Source organism: Phaenicophaeus curvirostris, chromosome Z (assembly GCF_032191515.1).
Source record: "Phaenicophaeus curvirostris isolate KB17595 chromosome Z, BPBGC_Pcur_1.0, whole genome shotgun sequence".
Taxonomy (NCBI): Eukaryota; Metazoa; Chordata; class Aves; order Cuculiformes; family Cuculidae; genus Phaenicophaeus; species Phaenicophaeus curvirostris.
The window spans coordinates 2,559,209-2,577,350 of NC_091431.1; the positions used below are offsets into that span (position 1 = coordinate 2,559,209).

Sequence of the window (18,142 nt, forward strand, 5' to 3'; positions counted from 1 at the left end):
CAGCCACTTCAGCGCACTGACTGGTCTCTGTGTTCACAAGTCTCTGTCCACGTGTTGGCTTTTCAAAAGCTGATGAAAACTGAACCTTGTACCAGACATGCAAGACCAGACAGAGCTCTGACAGCCTTCGTTCCCCAGCCTCAGACACTGGGACAGCAATTCCTAAGCAAATTGATGGCAAGGGGTGAGAAGAGACCAGGGCGGTCACAGAGTTTATTGAGGAAAGGACAGCAACAGGGCAGATAGCTTGGGAAAGCACCATCAGGCAGTGGAAAACCCAGAGGGCAAACAGCTAAGTGCAGAAGGAGGGGGAAAAAAAACCCCAAACTAGGGCCCTATACAGTACTTTTTCTTCCACATACATCTCTGCTTTTTTCGTTCAAGTACACAGGGTCCTTATGTGAAAAGCAAATGTTTTATTTGGCACCTTGTTTTTAAAAAGGGAGATTTATATATGAATATCAATTTAACTAGAAAACATTTAAAATGAAAATTTTCAATGCATACAAAGCATTCGTTCATGAAGGTAAATAAGCTTTGCCTACAGTTCTCTTAATAGGTACAGTAAATGGTAATAAATTCTCACTCACCATAATCTTTACCAACTGAGCATATACTATGAGAATGTTAATTAGTCAAGCAATGTGTACTAATTTTAACATGCACACTGGAAGACCTTCAAAAGAAAAAACACCCCATCTGAAGCCAAGACTAATGCATGGCAAATATTGCATGAGCAATACTGGATTTGGAAGTCAGGTCTAAGGCTGCAAGTCACCCTGAAGCACCAGTTTATCAAGCAATTTTGGAAAAATATCTGGCTAAGCTAGTATTTTTTGAAATATACAGTAAGTCTAATATACATATTCATTCTAAAAGCAAGCATATATTCCACACCAGGAACATGGGAAAGACACAAGAAAAGGTGGCAAACACCAGTGGGAACACCTTTTTGACTTAATAAAATGTTAAGAAGTCATTGTCAATAGGTTTGCAAAAATACATACAGTATTGTTACCTGTTTCCCAATTTTGATATTTAATTCCAACCTTAGTGTATTAAAATGTCAAAAATTTGACCAGCAACATAAGATGAAGCACTTTCTAGCTGCAAAACCAAACCATGAACAGAGAGAAAACCAAATATTTTTTTTTTAGCAAAAGGTGAGGAGAATTGCCAAAGAAAAAGTACTTGGAGGTTAAGGCTGGTTAGTGTGGCAAAGAAAGATGCTATTTCCAAGAAGAATGTATATGGAGAGTTTTGCAGTCCCACGAGAGCAGCTTGTGCCAACAAGTTATTCTGGTTTTACATGCCTGTGCTTCCCACAGCAACCCTGTGCATCACATGATGCATAAACTGTAGCTGATTTAGAAATTTAAAAAGCCTTCTTAAAAGCCCTTCTTCCTGGAGCCTCCGCATGTGTTTTAACAGTGCAGCTTTAATAAGAGAAAAAAAATCATATTAACATCTGCCAGCTGCTCTTAAGAGACACCTATTTTAAAATATATTGGATATTAAACAGAAAAAAAGGACAGTCGCAGAGTAGGGTCATGAACTTAATTTGGTATTTCACTCCATTGCCACCATTTGTTATCCTTACTGGAATGTAACAACAGGTGCTGCAGTATTAAATATGCAGCCTGTATATTTCAGCTGTTGGTCATTTTAGGGCTACATCAAGTTCCTCTGTATCTACCAGGTGTCCATGCACACTCAAAAGTAACACTGCACATATCTTTCCAAAGGAAATGAAGTGTACCCGAGGTCATTCCTTATGATTAAGCAAATGAAACACAGGTATTGTATTTTTCTGTCCAGCCTAAGAAGCTCGTACCTAACTGCAGCATGTAGACAATGGTGCTAAGACCCCTAACCCAAGTGGCACTTAAAATAAAATAATCTGGCCATTACAATTGAAAATTTTGCCAAAAGTTAAAGATTAAAAAGAGGTCTCTGCTTGCTCTTAAAACCATCTGGGCAAAGGGAATGTCTTCTCACAAAAAAAACCAAACCCTTAGCTGTAGGCACAAGACAGAGTATAACAGAAGTGCCTCTGCCTTGAATGCAGAAGGAAAAGCACCGAGACCAGCAGCCCTGGGGAACTCTGAACGCATTGCAGAGGTTTAAATTTGACACGGAGACAGGCGGTAAATTAAGAGGAAGTTTAAGATGCATGTAGAAAAAATACAATGAACTGAAAGGTCCAGACAAGATGGCAATCTGGCATGAGAGGCACAGGGAACTCAATTACAAGGACAAGGTAGCAACCTGGCTGTCAAAATGTAAAGGGCACATATTTTGAATACAGTGTAAAGAAAGCCACAGCAGAGGCTTCAAGACAGTTCAAATGACAGAAGGGTTTGTGAGTGATCTTAGGATGGCTTTGAAAGTAGTTAATAATGTTTTCCTTGTATTTCTGGTTCTGGTTCTCTTTTCTTCTCAGTCGATCCATACACCACCCTGTCTGTTTCTTGCAGACAGGACGGGACTCCCTCAGTAACCCTATTTCACTGTAACACATTGAGAAGGCTGAATTGCTAGCCCGTACTTTGCTTATATATATATATGTGTATATATATATATTACTCTTTTATCTCCCACTGGTTGCCCTGAGAAACTAAATGAGACCTGACTCACACACAGATAATTTGATTTCTGTCTTCTCCTTTTCTAAAGAAACTTCTGAGACACTTGAAGATTGTGCCAAAGCTACAGAAAAAAAAAAAAAATTAGTAGTGATTCCCAGGGCACTCAGTTCTCACGTGTCTGGTTAGTATATTCTTTTTTCAATATCAACATTGAAATACAGGTTATAAAACAGAAAAATTATTCCATCTAAGAATTCTACTTACCAAATCTTGGCTGTATTTTTAGGACTGGGATGTTAGTGTCACCCTTCATCTCTTCTGCAGTTTTTAATTTTCCACAAAGGGTAAGTTTTCTGGCATTAAATGTGTAACTGTACATACAATACATACTTTTTCTACTCTTCTGCACCAACTACCCCTGCTGTCTGTGATTATGGAGGACTACACCTGGTGCCCATAGAGGTCTTTTCCACTGCTAATGTGCATATCCCCTACTCTCCTTTTCCAAAATGAGCAAAATAAACAAACCCCTCAGTTTTAATTTTTCTCCCAATATTCCCTCTGTATCCATACTACAACTACTAGGACTTCCACCCAAATCTCGCACCTCAAATCCTGTGTTCAGTTCTGGCCCCTCACCACAAGAAGGATGTTGAGGCTCTGGAGCGAGTCCAGAGAAGAGCAACGAAGCTGGTGAAGGGCCTGGAGAACAGGCCTTATGAGGAGCGGCTGAGAGAGCTGGGGGTGTTTAGCCTGGAGAAGAGGAGGCTGAGGGGAGACCTCATTGCTCTCTATAACTACCTGAAAGGAGGTTGTGGAGAGGAGGGAGCTGGGCTCTTCTCCCAAGTGACAGGGGACAGGACAAGAGGGAATGGCCTCAAGCTCCACCAGGGGAGGTTTAGGCTGGACATTAGCAAAACGTTTTTCACAGAAAGGGTCATTGGGCAGTGGCAGAGGCTGCCCAGGGAGGGGGTTGAGTCACCTTCCCTGGAGGTGTTTAAGGGACGGGTGGATGAGGCGCTGAGGGACATGGTTTAGTGATTGATGGGAATGGTTGGACTTGATGATCCAGTGGGTCCTTTCCAACCTAGTGATTCTGTGATCTCCAGCCATGAAATCAATGATTGAGGCTATTTTCTCCCCTTCATTCCCTTAGTCCCTTGCTGCTAGCTCAGAAAGGGCTCCCCAAAAGTCTTTTGGAGGCCTTCTTGTTTGCTTCCATTTGTTTTGCTTTATGTCTGGCATCTCCAGTTCAAAATCAATGCTCCAAACAGCTGAAAAAGCATGCGAAGTATTTCAATACATAAAATATACTGGGAAAAAAACCCCACCTTTAAAACCTTTGTCTTAACACCTAAACTCTCAAGTATAAACTAAGACTGTCAAAACACAGGTCCACCGCCCGTGTAACTTAGGAGTTTGGGTTTGCTTTCATTAATATAATTAAATTGTATTAGAATATAAAGCATAGGAAAAATACCCAATAGGTCTTTAATACTGTTAGAAACTTGTTCTTCTGTAAAATTAGATCTTCTGGTTAAACATCATGTGTATGATGCTGCTATTTTCATTTATGTCAGGAAGCAGTATTATTTGGATACAAAACTTTGAAACCTAGCAAAGCACTAGCAATCCTGTTTATTATTAAATGTTGCATATATATTTAGTTACTAAAACTAGACAGTCTCCAGACGTCCCTTTCAGCCTCAACTGTTCTGATTCTATAAAACGTACATCTATTTAGTACTCCACTCCTCTAGGCAAGGTATAGATTAGGCATGCTGGTTTTTTACAGCTGTTGACAACTGTCGAATTTAAACATCCAGCTTCTTTACTTTACACTGGTATTTTTAAGTAGCTGATGAACAGCACTATCAGCTACAAAGGGACGTCCACCACCAGGAAAGGGTGTTGTAGCCTCAGGTTTTCAGGATTATTACCCAAAAAGTAAGAAGAAAGGAAGGTAAATTTGAACCCAGAAAAGGAAAAGCCTCAAGTGGTGAAAATAAACATAATCAATCTGAATTTCAAATTACTTAGGTTACACTTTTGCACTGAAATAAAAATGTCAACAGTTTCTCTTCACCTCACAAGGATACTGCTAGCCTCTCCTCCTGTACTGCTCAGAATACTTAACAAGCCATAACAAATTGGTCAGCATCTAAATCTCCAATTTACTTCTCTTTCAACTGATTATAACAATAACTGTTTGTTGCAAAGGAAGGTTAGTTTAAACATACATCCAGTACAGTGATGTCTTCCATCACAGACTTCTAAATCTCTTATCTGCAGCACTGAGAACAATTCTGAGAGCTTGATGAAGAAGTCTTTATACAGATGTAGATGCCTGAGCCAAACTTTATTCTCATCCCTCCCTGCTGCATCCAATATTTTTGTTCACAGTTGCTCAAATTCATGCTTGATTGTTTCAAGTTCTTTGTTGGCTTCTGAACTAAAGCCTAAGTCACTATTTCTTGTAATTACTTTTAATATAAATGGTTTTAAGTGAACAGAAACATTCATTCATTTTCGCTTTTGCAAGTGGGAAAAAACAGCCCTTAGCATCAGTAGCTGAAATATTCACTGGTGTCATTTACTTGCTTGTGCTAATATTAAACCAAAATTTTCTTTTTTCTATAAATAAAACTATCCTTCTAGAATAGTTTGGTAAAGCGGATATAGTAAAAGCAAAAAGAGATCTCATGAAAGCTTTTTTTTTTTTTATAAATATCTGCACTTTTCAAAGTTTCCTACACACCTTGATGAATTGAATCAAGTGGAAACTTATTTGTGCATGCACTGATTCAGTGCTTTACTACTTCATGTACAAAGTGAAAAGTAAACATTTTGTGATCAAGACTTGAGGGTATCACGTTCTCAGAGGTCCATTGGAATCACAGGTCAGCTACAAATGCCTAAGAGAAACCTGCAAGTACTGACCTCCATAGATACATCTCAGAATATGTCCCTGGGTTTCCATTTACAAACCTTTCAAGGATAAAGGCTCTCAAATAAATGAAATGCTAGCTCCTACTTTACTGCAATTTATTCTCATTACCATGAACTGCCAGCAAGAACAGGACTGTCTGCAGACACCCCAACATTTGTATATCCTGTGTCAAACTGGAATGCAGGTTGCCCTATTGCTATGCAAACCAGTCTTGCTGATCTTCCACTACTAATCAGCACAGTTGCAGACATCAATACTGAATTCAGCAAAAGGCAGGGGGAAATAATTTAGTTTATATAGTGCGTATTCAAATCCTCTGCATTCCTTCTCCTGAAACAGAAAATCAACCACAAAACAGAACCGTGACAGGAAAACAACTGAGGAATCTCAATCAAACCACATCGCAACACAGGCAGGGAATCTTATGAAGAAAAACAAAATTTATAAGAAAACATCTTGGAAGGATGAATGTAAAAAGAAATTCTCAAAGGACAGGTTTCACAGTTTCCTCCTCACGTAAAACAACACTGTGCCTAGCAGACAGCAGGTTTAAGGCTTGTGCTTTTGCTGACATTACTGTTAAAAGAATCAAGTCGCTGGCAGTTGTGTTTGCATCACTGAGTGTAGCCATGACGGGGATGCATCCATGGAAGTGTATACCCAACATTAAAAAACCACAAGTAACTTGGCAAATCTACTGATGCAGACAGGGAAAACATGAAAGCATGTAACTTCAAGATTTCCCACAGTACATAATAAATGTTAATGTCAATATGCCTAAAACTAATGTTCAGACTGATGCTATTTATTAATGCAGAAACACTCAGTTTAAGCATTTGGATTTCTTACAAAGTCACATGCAGCGACTGTTACTTCTAACAGTTCTATTACTGGATACTACTGGATCTACGAAGTATCTTCCCAATAAGCAAACATGAGAAATCAATCCTTAAATGTGAAAAGTTGTTTTGGCTTTAAAGCTATTGTGAAATATATGAAACTATTTTTAGTCTACCACTTCTTCTATTGAGCGTCATGTACAGAAAAAGAAAAACAGAAGTTGTTTCACAGAGCAGCATATAAATCAGCAAAGATCTTTCACACCTCTTTATGAAATGGTATCGTCTCACCACATTTTGTAATTTAATTGTAACAAAAAAAAAATCAGTCCAGAAGGCTGAAATAACACCTGCAATACAGTTTTATTACGCAAAATTTTTCATAGAGACTATAAATGTCTGAAGAATGAGGGGGGAGGGGAAGCAATTTTCTTCTCAAAAAGCAGTATTTAAGAACCGTTATGAAAGTGCAACATTTAACAGAAGATTTGACCAAATGATAAATCATTACTGATGATAGAAATTATGTGTGTTTTGGTATAAAAAATACAAAATACAATTAGTATTTGAGTGTTACATTTTTCTGATGTTATCCCTGACACACGTATTACAAAATTCTTATTATTCTTAGAAGCCATTCACGTAGCACGTTGCTATACTTGGAAATAACACTGAAAAAGAATACAGCCTTTCCAAATTTAGGTGCAAGGCCCTTCCCTTAGCCAGATACTTATTTAGATTCTCCAGAGCTTCACTGACATTGGTTCCGTGCTCCCTCTGCCTCACCTATGACAGTGCATGGTTTGCAAATTCCTCAAAGAAAGTAAGTTCAGGATCTAAGAAGGACTGTAATGTAGCAAATGCTGCCATCGGCAGATAAATGGATGGAAGATGGGGAAATGAATTCTGCATTACAACAATTCTGTAAGATGGAAAAGACTGGTAGAATTTGCAAACAAAGTATAATATTATTTTCCCGTATGTGGAGTACTGTGTCCAGTTCAGGGTTCCTCCTAAAAAAGGAGCTGACAAACCGAAGCAGGTCCAGCAGACAGCTACGGAGACAGTTAGGAAGCTGAAGCACGTGATGTGTAGGACAGGTGGACTGTTAGGTTTGCTCACCCTGAAGACTAATGGCAGATCTAACCAATACATCTAACCTGTCACTGAATAGTCAAAGAGAAGGCAGAGCCGGGATTTTTTTGAGGATACACAGCAAAAGAACAAGGGGCTGCAAAGCTGCATTGAGGGGAATTCTCATTAGGAACGATCAACTTCCTAGCAAGGGTCGTCAAATACTGGAATACATTGCTAGAGTAGTTGTGGGACAACCACTCTTGAAGACACTATCAACTTGACTGGAAAAACCATAGGCAACCTCTTCTAACTTTAATTTGGATCCAACTTCAAAGCTGGCTCTGCCTCAAGTGGAATGTTGTGCCTGATGACCTTCCAAAAGTTCCCTCCAGCCTCAGTTAATCTATGATTCTCTCTGCTGACAAGATGGCTCAAGGGACTGTATCTTATTTGAAATTAAATACAAGTCTTGCAGTTTGCTACGGATTAAAAGATTTGATTGCGTAAGTATAATTATATTAATGGAATTTTCTCAAAGCAATCTAGCACTCAACTCAACAATCGCAGCTAAATGATTAACCTGTTAAGAGTTTCAGTGATCCCCTGAAGTAACCTACCAGCTACAGCTAGTGCTTATCTGCTTAAACTACCACTCAGGTTCCTCATCTGCTCCCACTGCATAAGGAAGAGGCTGCTAAATATGTGGGCTGCAAAGTGTTGTGCAGAAGACAACTACTCCATATGGACTTCCAAACGTGGTACACCACAAAAATACCAGTTCAACCCATTCAGTTCTGAGCCTATAGAAGAAACAATAAGAGTGGCTACTTAATCCACTCACAGAGTATGATAAAAGGTACCCTGATTTGGCCAGGAAAATAAAACCAACCATTCTTGTAATTTTTAACGGGAGAGATGCCGAGCTGCTTCAAGAGTTTTAAAAGTTTAAAAGCCTTAAGTTAGATTTCTTGTCAAGAAATTCAAGTGCCCGCATCTAGATGGAGCTGCGGCAGCTGAACTACAAAACCATGGCAGTTGTATTCCCGTCCTCAAAGCCCTTTTTCCATTTCCTGTATCTTGTTTCATTAAATGTAAAATCCTCTGAAGCAGACTGAACGATCTAGCAGTTCTGACCTTCCTGTGTACTGTGGTCTTACTTCTTCTGTTGCTCCTTCTTCATTAAGGTGTTAGCTTCTTGCTTTTCCTTCCACCCCTACAATTTGTACCTCTGGTAATGTTTCCCCCATGCATATCTGATATAGCATTACAATATCTGCTTAGTAATAATTATTTCTTCCTAATTCCATATAAGCTTACTTCATTTTTTCCTTCTTTCCTGTGATATATTTTGCCTTCCGCATACCTTTTATTCTTGAATTCTAATAATCTATGGTAGGGATTACATGAAATATCAAATTGTTGAGCGTTGCTCTGACTTATTGAGCTGCAAACACAATCATTTATGACCCCAACAATCTTTTAAGCCACTTCAGCAGCAGCAGGCAAGTTACCATGGAATAAAAAAAATCCTCATTATTGACTCTTCTAGATCTCTGACACAGACATCTCATTTCTTTTTAATCTTATTGTTTTCATGCATTTTATTCTGATTATGCCTGAAACAGTCTGTAATTTAAAAAGTTAACATGAAATGGGACTTTAATCACCTGGTATGTTTTGCATTTATGTATGGATAATGCACTACTTGCACAGTTTGGATTTCCCTTTTCACTGTCATAAAGCATAAAATGCTCTAAAAAATGCTCGTTTTGAAGTACTGGGATGGAGAGCCATACATTAAAGACTCCTGTACATGTTGAGGATGGACTAAGTGGCCTGTAAGAGCACAAGAGCAGACAATTTCTTATCTAAATTAACACAATTCCACCCTAGAAAACTTTCACACAATGAGAGGTGACTGCAAAATGTCAAAGCAAATGCAAGACTACTTAGAAGAGGGAGTACTGACTTCTGAAAGCAGTGAGTACTCTGTGATTTTATAACCCCTGTGTGTCTGTTCTGAGCTCTAAAAGGAACAAAACAGGTGAGCTCATTCCTCAGTAATCTCATTTGGATTAAAAAATGCTAATTGTGTCTAAAAAAGTTCTAAGCACATGTAGGAATGCAGAAATCTCTCTCTGCCGTGAAATGTGGTACTTAAAATTAAGTATGATAAGGTTGCAATGCAGGCTTTCACTGCTTCCGAGTTTGTAATACAATATATATTGTTTCACAGTCTATGTATTACATTCATTCTGAGTGATGTTATTTTACTTTTGCTTTGAGGTATTATATTTCTCTCCCATTGTTTTCTAAGAACACAACATAAAACCCCTAGAATGAAGCTGAAATTGTCTGAAGCTTTACATAAATTGCTATTTCCTTCCATAGAATAAACACTATGTAAGAAACCCATTAACACCACAAAAATTTTAACCGGTATTTGCATTTATTTAAGAAGGTATATTCATGATACATACTTCTAATACGACAGCATTACTAACACTTCCTTCAGATCGTAGAAAAGAATTAAGTCAAATAACAGCCTGAAAGCATTTGCTCCCTTCCTTGGTAGGAAGGGAGCAAACTGCCACCGTGCAACACCAGATTGAAATCATGCCATGTAGTTAAATGCTATAGTTCTTTGCTTCACACTCTGTTTCATCCAGGGCAAAAGTAACTGCAAGAACATGTTCCAGGGTTATTTATATCATGACAGTTGTTGGAGCCTGCAAATGCAATACAGCTTGATGCCATACACACAACACACACATGCACACTCACATATTTACCACAGCATTGCGCTCTACAGATGAATACAAAGATTGTTCGAATGTTACTAAGCAGCATGAAGGGAGAAACAAAACTGTTTAATGCTGCCATTCTAATAAGGACCATGCAAAGATCAAAGGCAGAAGCTGTAAAGCCCAGATACATTGCTGCATACCCCACGTACAGTACAAAATAAAGTGAAGCAATGATTGTCTTCCAACAGTGTCCTTTTACTCTGAATTTCTGCTAAAAATGAGATTTGACTTGAGGTCGATGTTCTACCTTTATCCAATTCATTAAAAAATTAAAATCCTCAGGAATTCCCCATGCAAAACTGGCCTTGATTTGGGGTTTTGCTGTAACAATGAGTATAGTTCATTTTCACAGTAGTTAAACCTGTTGTCTTTGATTTTGTTTTGCAGATTTTAAAAAAAAAAATACACTTTAACCTATTAAAATCCACTTCTATAGAAATCCCAATGCTCTCCAAATAATGTGATTCACATGTATAAAGTAACTGGAAGTGAAGTATTGCTCACTTCAGCATCAGATCATTGCCTGAACGTTCACAATGTTTGATGTTGTTACTATGCCCTCAATCCTCATTCTTTTTCATTCAGGCTGATCTTCCAGCACATGATCCAAGAGTCATGCCTGGAAGCTGCAACTGGATTTCAGAGCTCGTCATATATCCCGCCACTAGCTCCTGACCAGTGATGCTTCTCTGGCCACCTGAGGATCCTTGCTTTAAGGAAAACAGAAAATTCTGCCTTTCCTTACAAACAATAAAATAACATTTTCTCCTGTACCTTTCTCCCCCTTTCCCTTTTTAGCATGTAGCATATTAATCACTGTACTTTCAATGCTAGCTTTGGCCTTGAAATGTACAAAACTTGATAAAATAACTATTTTATAGTTGTCTAAATGTACTCTCTACTCCCTCCATAATCAGTCACAGATCTTCACCTACTAATTCCCAGGATGGGACTCTTAATTTGTGGCTAAATCAGAGGCTGACATTCAGACTTGCACCTAAAGGAAAAATCAATGACCCTGCCATTTTGTAAACCACTTAAAAGATTATATATCATCAGTGTCAAAAGCTAGAGCCCCAAATTCAGATTGAAGTTGTGATGCATCTATTTTTTTTATGCAAAAACATAGTTTCTTGATGAAACACAGTTTAAAAGTTCTGAATGACTATTTTATGGTAAGCGTACTGTGCCACTACAAGTCCACAGGTATTCGTTTCTTTCAGTATTTTGATCTGTTTTCAATCAGACACAGCAAAGTAGTGTAAAAGCTGCAGTTATACATATTGACCTGTTAATCACAGCCTTTATTCACATACATACTAAACCCCCTTTTCTCTGCCAAATTATTCCTTGGCAGATGGGAGTATATTACCACGAATACATTTACAGACTGACTGAAAAACCTTCTCAGTGATATCTGTAAATCATCTTCCCACAACAGCTACTGTTTTTATTTTCCACTCTAACCTATTAAAATCACAGGATATCAAAACCCAAATATTTTCTCAGCTAAAAATAACCAAAAATATACCCTTTCTTTCCTGTCTCAACCACCTGCTCCAAATGCTTTTTTCAGCTAGAAGATCTTGGTGTCTCGAATGGTTTCAAAAGAAACGCATAGAAAGGCCAAAATATTTTCAGAGGATTTTAAGACTCTGAGTCATCCAAGGAGGTAAGAGTCTTCTCTAAACTAGAAAACAGACTTTTCAAATACAGGCAACTTGATAAAATTGTCTGGAGCTTCCTGTATGTAAACCAGAGGAACTTTCATGCTATGGCATGCATGCTGATATCTCCTGCTATGTAGCTGAGGGAGAATGCTCATATTGCCATATTCTTATTAACATATTCTCTTTTCAAGCAGTTTCTATAGAGAAATATTTCTTTCAGTTCTGCTTTTCAATAAATCTGCCCTATAGAATCTTCTTCAAAAAAAAAAAAAAGAGAGAGAAAAGCTGTGTTTTAGTTCATCTGAAGAAAAAGAGAAGAGAGAATATTGTTGTGATTTTTATCAAAACATAGAAACACAGGCTATCATGTCCATTACTGACCAGGTTCTATCAGCATTATCAGCATTAAGCTTGATTCAGTCCAAGCTGACTTTCCTGCAAAACAAAATACTCTTACGCAAGCAAGTAGACAGACGTCTCTGGTAATGTTATTCTTCAAGAGGGGGAAGTTGCATGGAGTGTGAGGGGAAAACCATCTGAAATAGCCTGAAAACTTCTTGTTTTCGCTAAATATTAAACATTTCGGTTGCCTTGCTGCTTGATTATTTGTTGGGGTTTTCCTTATTTTTCTTAGCCATACTGGATCTCTGTAAGTTTGAGCCTCCCGAAGGACTCCTTGTAACCATGAAACACCAATTCTGTTCCAAGAAATCCAGTGCATAACCCCACTCCTGCCCTGCGCCCTCTTCTGCATAAATGCTCTTTTGTACATAGGCACTTTCAGGAAATTGCCCTCCGCCTCCCCCGCTTGCTCCCTACTGTCCTCCTCTGGCTTGCGCCCCCTCCCAATCAGCGCTAGTGAATAATTCTATTTTTGTTGGAGCACTTGCAGCTCCTCCACACCTTTCACTCTAGAAGCAGTCAATGGAACCCTGTAGCTCTGGCGCACTCCTCTCGGCTTTAACACACACACACGCTCATTCAGACAGGGAAGTAAGAGGCATCAAACTTATTCCCAAAATAATGGCCTTTCACTTCTCCTGCAGGCAACTTCCTCTTTTGCCGAAAAATACTAAAAAACTAAAAAAAAAAATCTTCCTCTTTCGATATTCTGCTACCAGCGTTTTGAAACACCCTTTTCTCCCACTCATTAGTGTTACACACACATAAATTACCCCTGCTGGGACAGATGGATACCCCTGGGTGCCAGCGCTTCGGTCGTTTCAGTGAAGTCGGCAGGATGGTTTTACCTCCCCTGGGAACACCCCAAAGCTAACGCGAGCAAAAACTCTCCTCCGCACTCACAAAAGCAGAGCTGGCGACACGAGCGTGCGACCTTCCTCTTGCACGAAAACAGTTAAAAACCATACCTTCCTTGGGGTCATCGGCCTCCGAACTCATGGTATCAGCGTGAGGCGCTGCGGAACAGATTACAGCTTGACCTGCCTGCTGAGAAGGAGCTGCAAGTCAAGTTCTCAGAGGGAAAAAAAAAAAAAAAGAGAAAAAAAAAAAAAACCCCAAACCAACAGAAAGAGGGTTGGGATTTTAAGGGGAAAAGTCTACGAAATCAGCAAATCACAACTAAGCTACTTGAAAAGGATCCCGCCCCTTTCTCAGCTGCACACTCGCGACTGTCTGGAAAACCAGCACCTTCACAGAAACTCTCATTTTACTCGCCAGCAGTCACCGTTTATGCATTTTATCCTCCCCAGTCTGTAGGAAGGGTGGAGTTTCACTTGTTGCAGCTTGCCAGCGTGGTATGAGAAAGCGAGCAGGGGAGACCAAAAAAGCCCTGAGAGTGGAGCAATGTCTGATTGTGGTAGCTGACAATCAGATTGGGGCTCTCTTAACTTGCAGAAAAATCTAAGTTAAATAAATTATTTTTTAAGCCTAAACTGTACATTTCAACACTGGTTACTATCTGGAATTAGTTCTGTAGCCTCCGTAATTACACTGACTCATACAGGATGACTAAATACGTGCTTAAAGGATGAGAAGCAGCAGCTTTCTTTCAGGTAGTTTAAGCTAAATAATTATTTTTTCTTTCACTTATTCTCAGGTTATGCTGTGTACCCTGGAAGGCACAAATCTCCTTTCCTTCTTGCAAAAACTACCCGATTTCTTCCTGCTGCAGCCCCCCACATCCTCATTTTCAACTACAACTCGCAATGTTTTACAGCACAGCAAGAGAACACATGCCTTCAGAGCAAAAATGGGGGGACTTACTTGAGAGTCTGTTTTCTGATTGGCACAGCCTCCAATAAAATCACAGCCAGCAAGAACTGCGTTTTCCTACTTATTCATTTAACATGTTTTTAGTACAGCGAACAGGACAAAACCTCAGTGGAAACGTGACTGCTCAGACAAAAGGAGAGGCGTGATCTCTCAGAAGTTCTGACGGCGCTGCTAGGTCTGATGTGCAACCAAATTCCCACCTACCTCCCCATCACAAGTTTAAAGTGATTGTGCCTGAAGGGTTGTCAAGGTCTTCGTGGAAGTAACGCTATTAACACTTAGCCAGTGTGTTACTGGAGTCATGTAGAAATAAGCGTAGTTCAAAAGTGTCAAAGCCGTCAGCTGCACAAAATTGAGGTACGTTAAAAAAAAAATGAAGCATTTCACATTGTAACATTCAGCTGTATTTGTTAAAGTTTATGAGAAGACTATAAGTAGGTAGGATGGTGCTTTAAGTAAAAGGTACAGAGTCAGGAAGGGCAATATGAATTCTTCAGCCGTTGTAAAGTTGACCTGGGGACCAGGGTGAATAACACTTTATAACTTGAGCAAATTTTGTCATTTTATTTGAGTCATTTTATTAATGATGAGTACTACGTTTCACTGTGTACTTCTCCCATGACTAAGAAAGACAGATCGTAGTTTAGTTAAAAAATTTTGGTCACACTGGCAATTTGTTATTTTGCAATAGGCACGGCACCATGGGTCTTTTGAGGACATTCCAACAGCTACCTGTCTAATGTAAGGGATGAACCTACCTCACCTCCAGAGAAACAACACCCAGACTGATGCTTGGATCCTGTAATGAGTTAACAGCCTAGATGCTCATAAAATGTCTTTAGTTGTAAACCATGCATGTGATATGGGGAAGGAAGAACAAAAAAAAAAGAATGATGAAACCTGTAAAAATATATTTCATACACATAGCTAAATTTCACAGGGCAGATTCTTTTAAGGGGGAAAAAAAAATAGCAGCTTCCTAAAATGAAGGACTTAAAGCCCTCACGTGTTTGGACAGATGCTGTCTCAGAGGGGAGGGTAGAATTCCCAGCGGAAAATTAAACCTTTTGTGTGCCACAGGCACTCAAAAACAGGATGACATTCTAAGTTTCAGTGGCTAGAAGTCTGAAATCCAGAGGCCTGGGTAAGACAAGGGGGTAGAGGGAAGAGTGGTCCTTCACAGCCTCTCTGCTGAAACAAAACCTTCTGGTTTTACCTTACAAAAGGATTAGTTATTTTTTTTGTCTGGTTTGGCATTTTAGCTCATCATTTGTAAATTGTTCCCATAACAATAAGGCAGGGTTTACCATACAAAGAAAAGGCTCTAGCCAGGCCTTGGCTTACTACAGCCATGTGCAGGGTATTGTAAGAGGATGTGTAGCTCTGTCAGCACATCCCCAGCCCAGCTCAAAAGCCTCCTCATGTTTTGTGCCTCTGAGACAACTGTTTGCAGAAGAGTTTTCTTAGTAGATACACAGGTGGCAAATCACGTTACATCTTTATAAATATTTAAAATAAATAATAACAATCTCAGAAGTCAAAGTTTGGTGCTAAAATTACTGCCAATAATTCCTGCTCAATACTGAAATTACATAAAAGACTGTAATGTTTTGGTTCATTAAAAAAAAAAAAGAGGAAGCTGAACTACTACATGAAAAGTATCAGAAAGATTTCTAGAGGAGGCAGCTGCCATGGAAGCAAGAATAAATCTTGCTAAACCCTGCACAGTGCCAGAACAGTTCTATAGAAGGAAGTGGTAAAGTAATACTTCAAACATTACATATTCATGTCTTTTTACTGAAAACAATCTCCCAATGTTTGGTTAATGGAATTAAAGTTATCTGTGATAACTTCTTCTCTTCCAGACCGTCATGTTCAATAGATTGCAAACCTTTCAACAATAACTATGTGACCTATGCCCAACTTCAACTCCTCGCTACAGACAATAGCTACCAATCGCTTTCTCTTTCTAAGCAAACTGCTTATCTTTTGCTGGCTGTAATTGCATGGAGTTATTAGAAGCCTCATGACAGAACTCTGACGCGTGGCTGAGGAAATCTGGGCTTCCCATCCTACTCCCAGCTGTGAGACAAAAGAAGTGTGCACATACCCTGAAAGGTACACAAAACTGCAAGTATGAATCACAGAATCATAGAATGGTTTGAGTTAGAAGGGGCCTTAAAGATCATCTCATTCTATCCCCCCTGCCATGGGCAGGGACACCTCCCACTGGATCAGGGGCTCCAAGCCCATCCAACCTGGCCTTGAACCCCTCCAGGGATGGGGCAGCCACAGCTACCTTGGGCAACCTGGGCCAGGGCCTCACCGCTACCATTGTGAAGAATTTTCTCTTTATGTCTGGTCTAAATCTTCTTCTCTCCAATTTATAGCCATTCCCCTTGTCCTATCACTACATGCTTTTGTAAGAAGCCCCTCCACAGCTTTCTTGTATGCCCCCTTCTTTTTGTCAACACCCATGCGGTAGAGATTTTCTTTCCCATGACTTAGCAAGGATGGATCAGTTATGAGGAAGCAGAAGTGTTGCATTACTCTGTCACATGCAAGACCGTATAGTTAAACGAAGTACTAGCTTTCACAGTACTGCTACAAAGAAAGATTTTCAACCAGCTGTTTTCATGGAGTAAACTCAAAAAGATACTGTACTTAAGTGTATAACCTAGGGATTATGTAAACTTTGCCATGCAGCATTCACACAGTAATAAAAGGAAAGCTTATGACATCTCTCCGTAGCCCCCAAAATTATACTTATTTCTGATACAAGGGGTTTGGTTTGACAAGTTTTTGACTCTGAACTCTCCAATGGGTGTAGATTACAGGCACATAATGCAAGTTTTCACACAGGACAAGGAAAACTTCGGACACTGTCCTGAAGCACTGTCATATATTATTTCTTCATACATGCAATTTGCAAAATGTAACGAGAAATAATGTGATACATTCATCACAGTAAATACATTTCACCAACTCTCAAATATAAGAGTTTTTCTCAAACTAATATTCTGAAAAGGAACAAGATGCTAGATTGTTACAGTTCAATCCAAGATCTAGCCCTTCCCTATCAGTTTAGATGGGTGGATGAGCTCTTTAGCATCCCTACAGAGCAGTGAGAGCTTGCAGTACAAAGCGAGGATCTGTTGCCTTCTCCAGCACTGTCCATATCCTGGGGTGCAAAGATTCACCTGCCAGGTATCTCCCCAGGTGCCAAACAGTGCAGCTCTGACCAGCTGTCTCTGCCTTCTGTTGCTGCCAGACAGAGACATCACGTGTGCACAAAGGTGCATAGAGAGAGGAAAAGGTGTGGAGTCAGGGGCACAAAGTCATAGAAAAAGTAAAACTTCTGTTTTCTTGTATTACATCTAAATTGTTCTGCTTGCAGTCATGCACTTAAACAATTACACACAGACATTCAAATTAGCAAGTCAAGAAGCTATTTTAAAGTTATTTCCTAACCCAGAGGTAGAGCAACCACCTGCAGTTGTCTTACTTCTATTATTGCAAAAGAGAGTGCAATATGCACTGTGTGTAGTGTAAGCGCAGCAAAACTGAATACCAACTCCCATGCAGTTTTGTTAATTTAGGGTTTAATATTATTTTACAGTAAAAAGAGGAATTTTGATTAGCTGTGCGATTCTAATAATGCTGTTTATATAGTTCTGTAACTAAAAGATTAGGTAGAATAACCCATCTGTTGTTGCTGTAGCCAGATTTTATTCCTGATTTCTGTTTGTTTTATCTTCTACCATAAAACACTAACGTATCAAACAGTGCTTAGCTTTTGATTGACATCAGAAATGCTGTTTTCAGCATTCAGAATTGTTTTCATATCATAGTACAACTCTAACATCCCAGTTATCTACGATGCAGGATTTTTAAGCAATGTGCATAAATCATGTACCAGGCACCAGTTTCATCTTAGGAAAATTCAGTATACTGAAAGCTAGAGAAACAAATCAAA

The 18,142-nt window shown here is 39.2% G+C and overlaps 2 protein-coding genes across 5 annotated transcripts in view; both read right to left on the reverse strand.

Moving 5' to 3' along the window:
* The window catches only part of HSD17B4 (hydroxysteroid 17-beta dehydrogenase 4), a 201,307-nt gene that overhangs the window by 93,421 nt on the left and 89,744 nt on the right, over positions 1-18,142 (reverse strand). The gene's annotated exons all lie outside the window — the stretch shown is intronic.
* The window catches only part of TNFAIP8 (TNF alpha induced protein 8), a 70,446-nt gene that overhangs the window by 7,764 nt on the left and 44,540 nt on the right, over positions 1-18,142 (reverse strand). The window contains exon 2 of one of the 4 annotated variants that reach the window (XM_069880542.1): positions 18,083-18,124. The exons of 2 other annotated variants lie outside the window; for them this stretch is intronic. In XM_069880542.1, coding sequence (XP_069736643.1) covers positions 18,083-18,124 — 42 coding nt within the window. Of the gene's footprint in view, positions 1-13,301; positions 13,569-18,082; positions 18,125-18,142 lie in introns of those variants that run through there. One more of the 4 variants, XM_069880544.1, reaches the window with a different exon arrangement.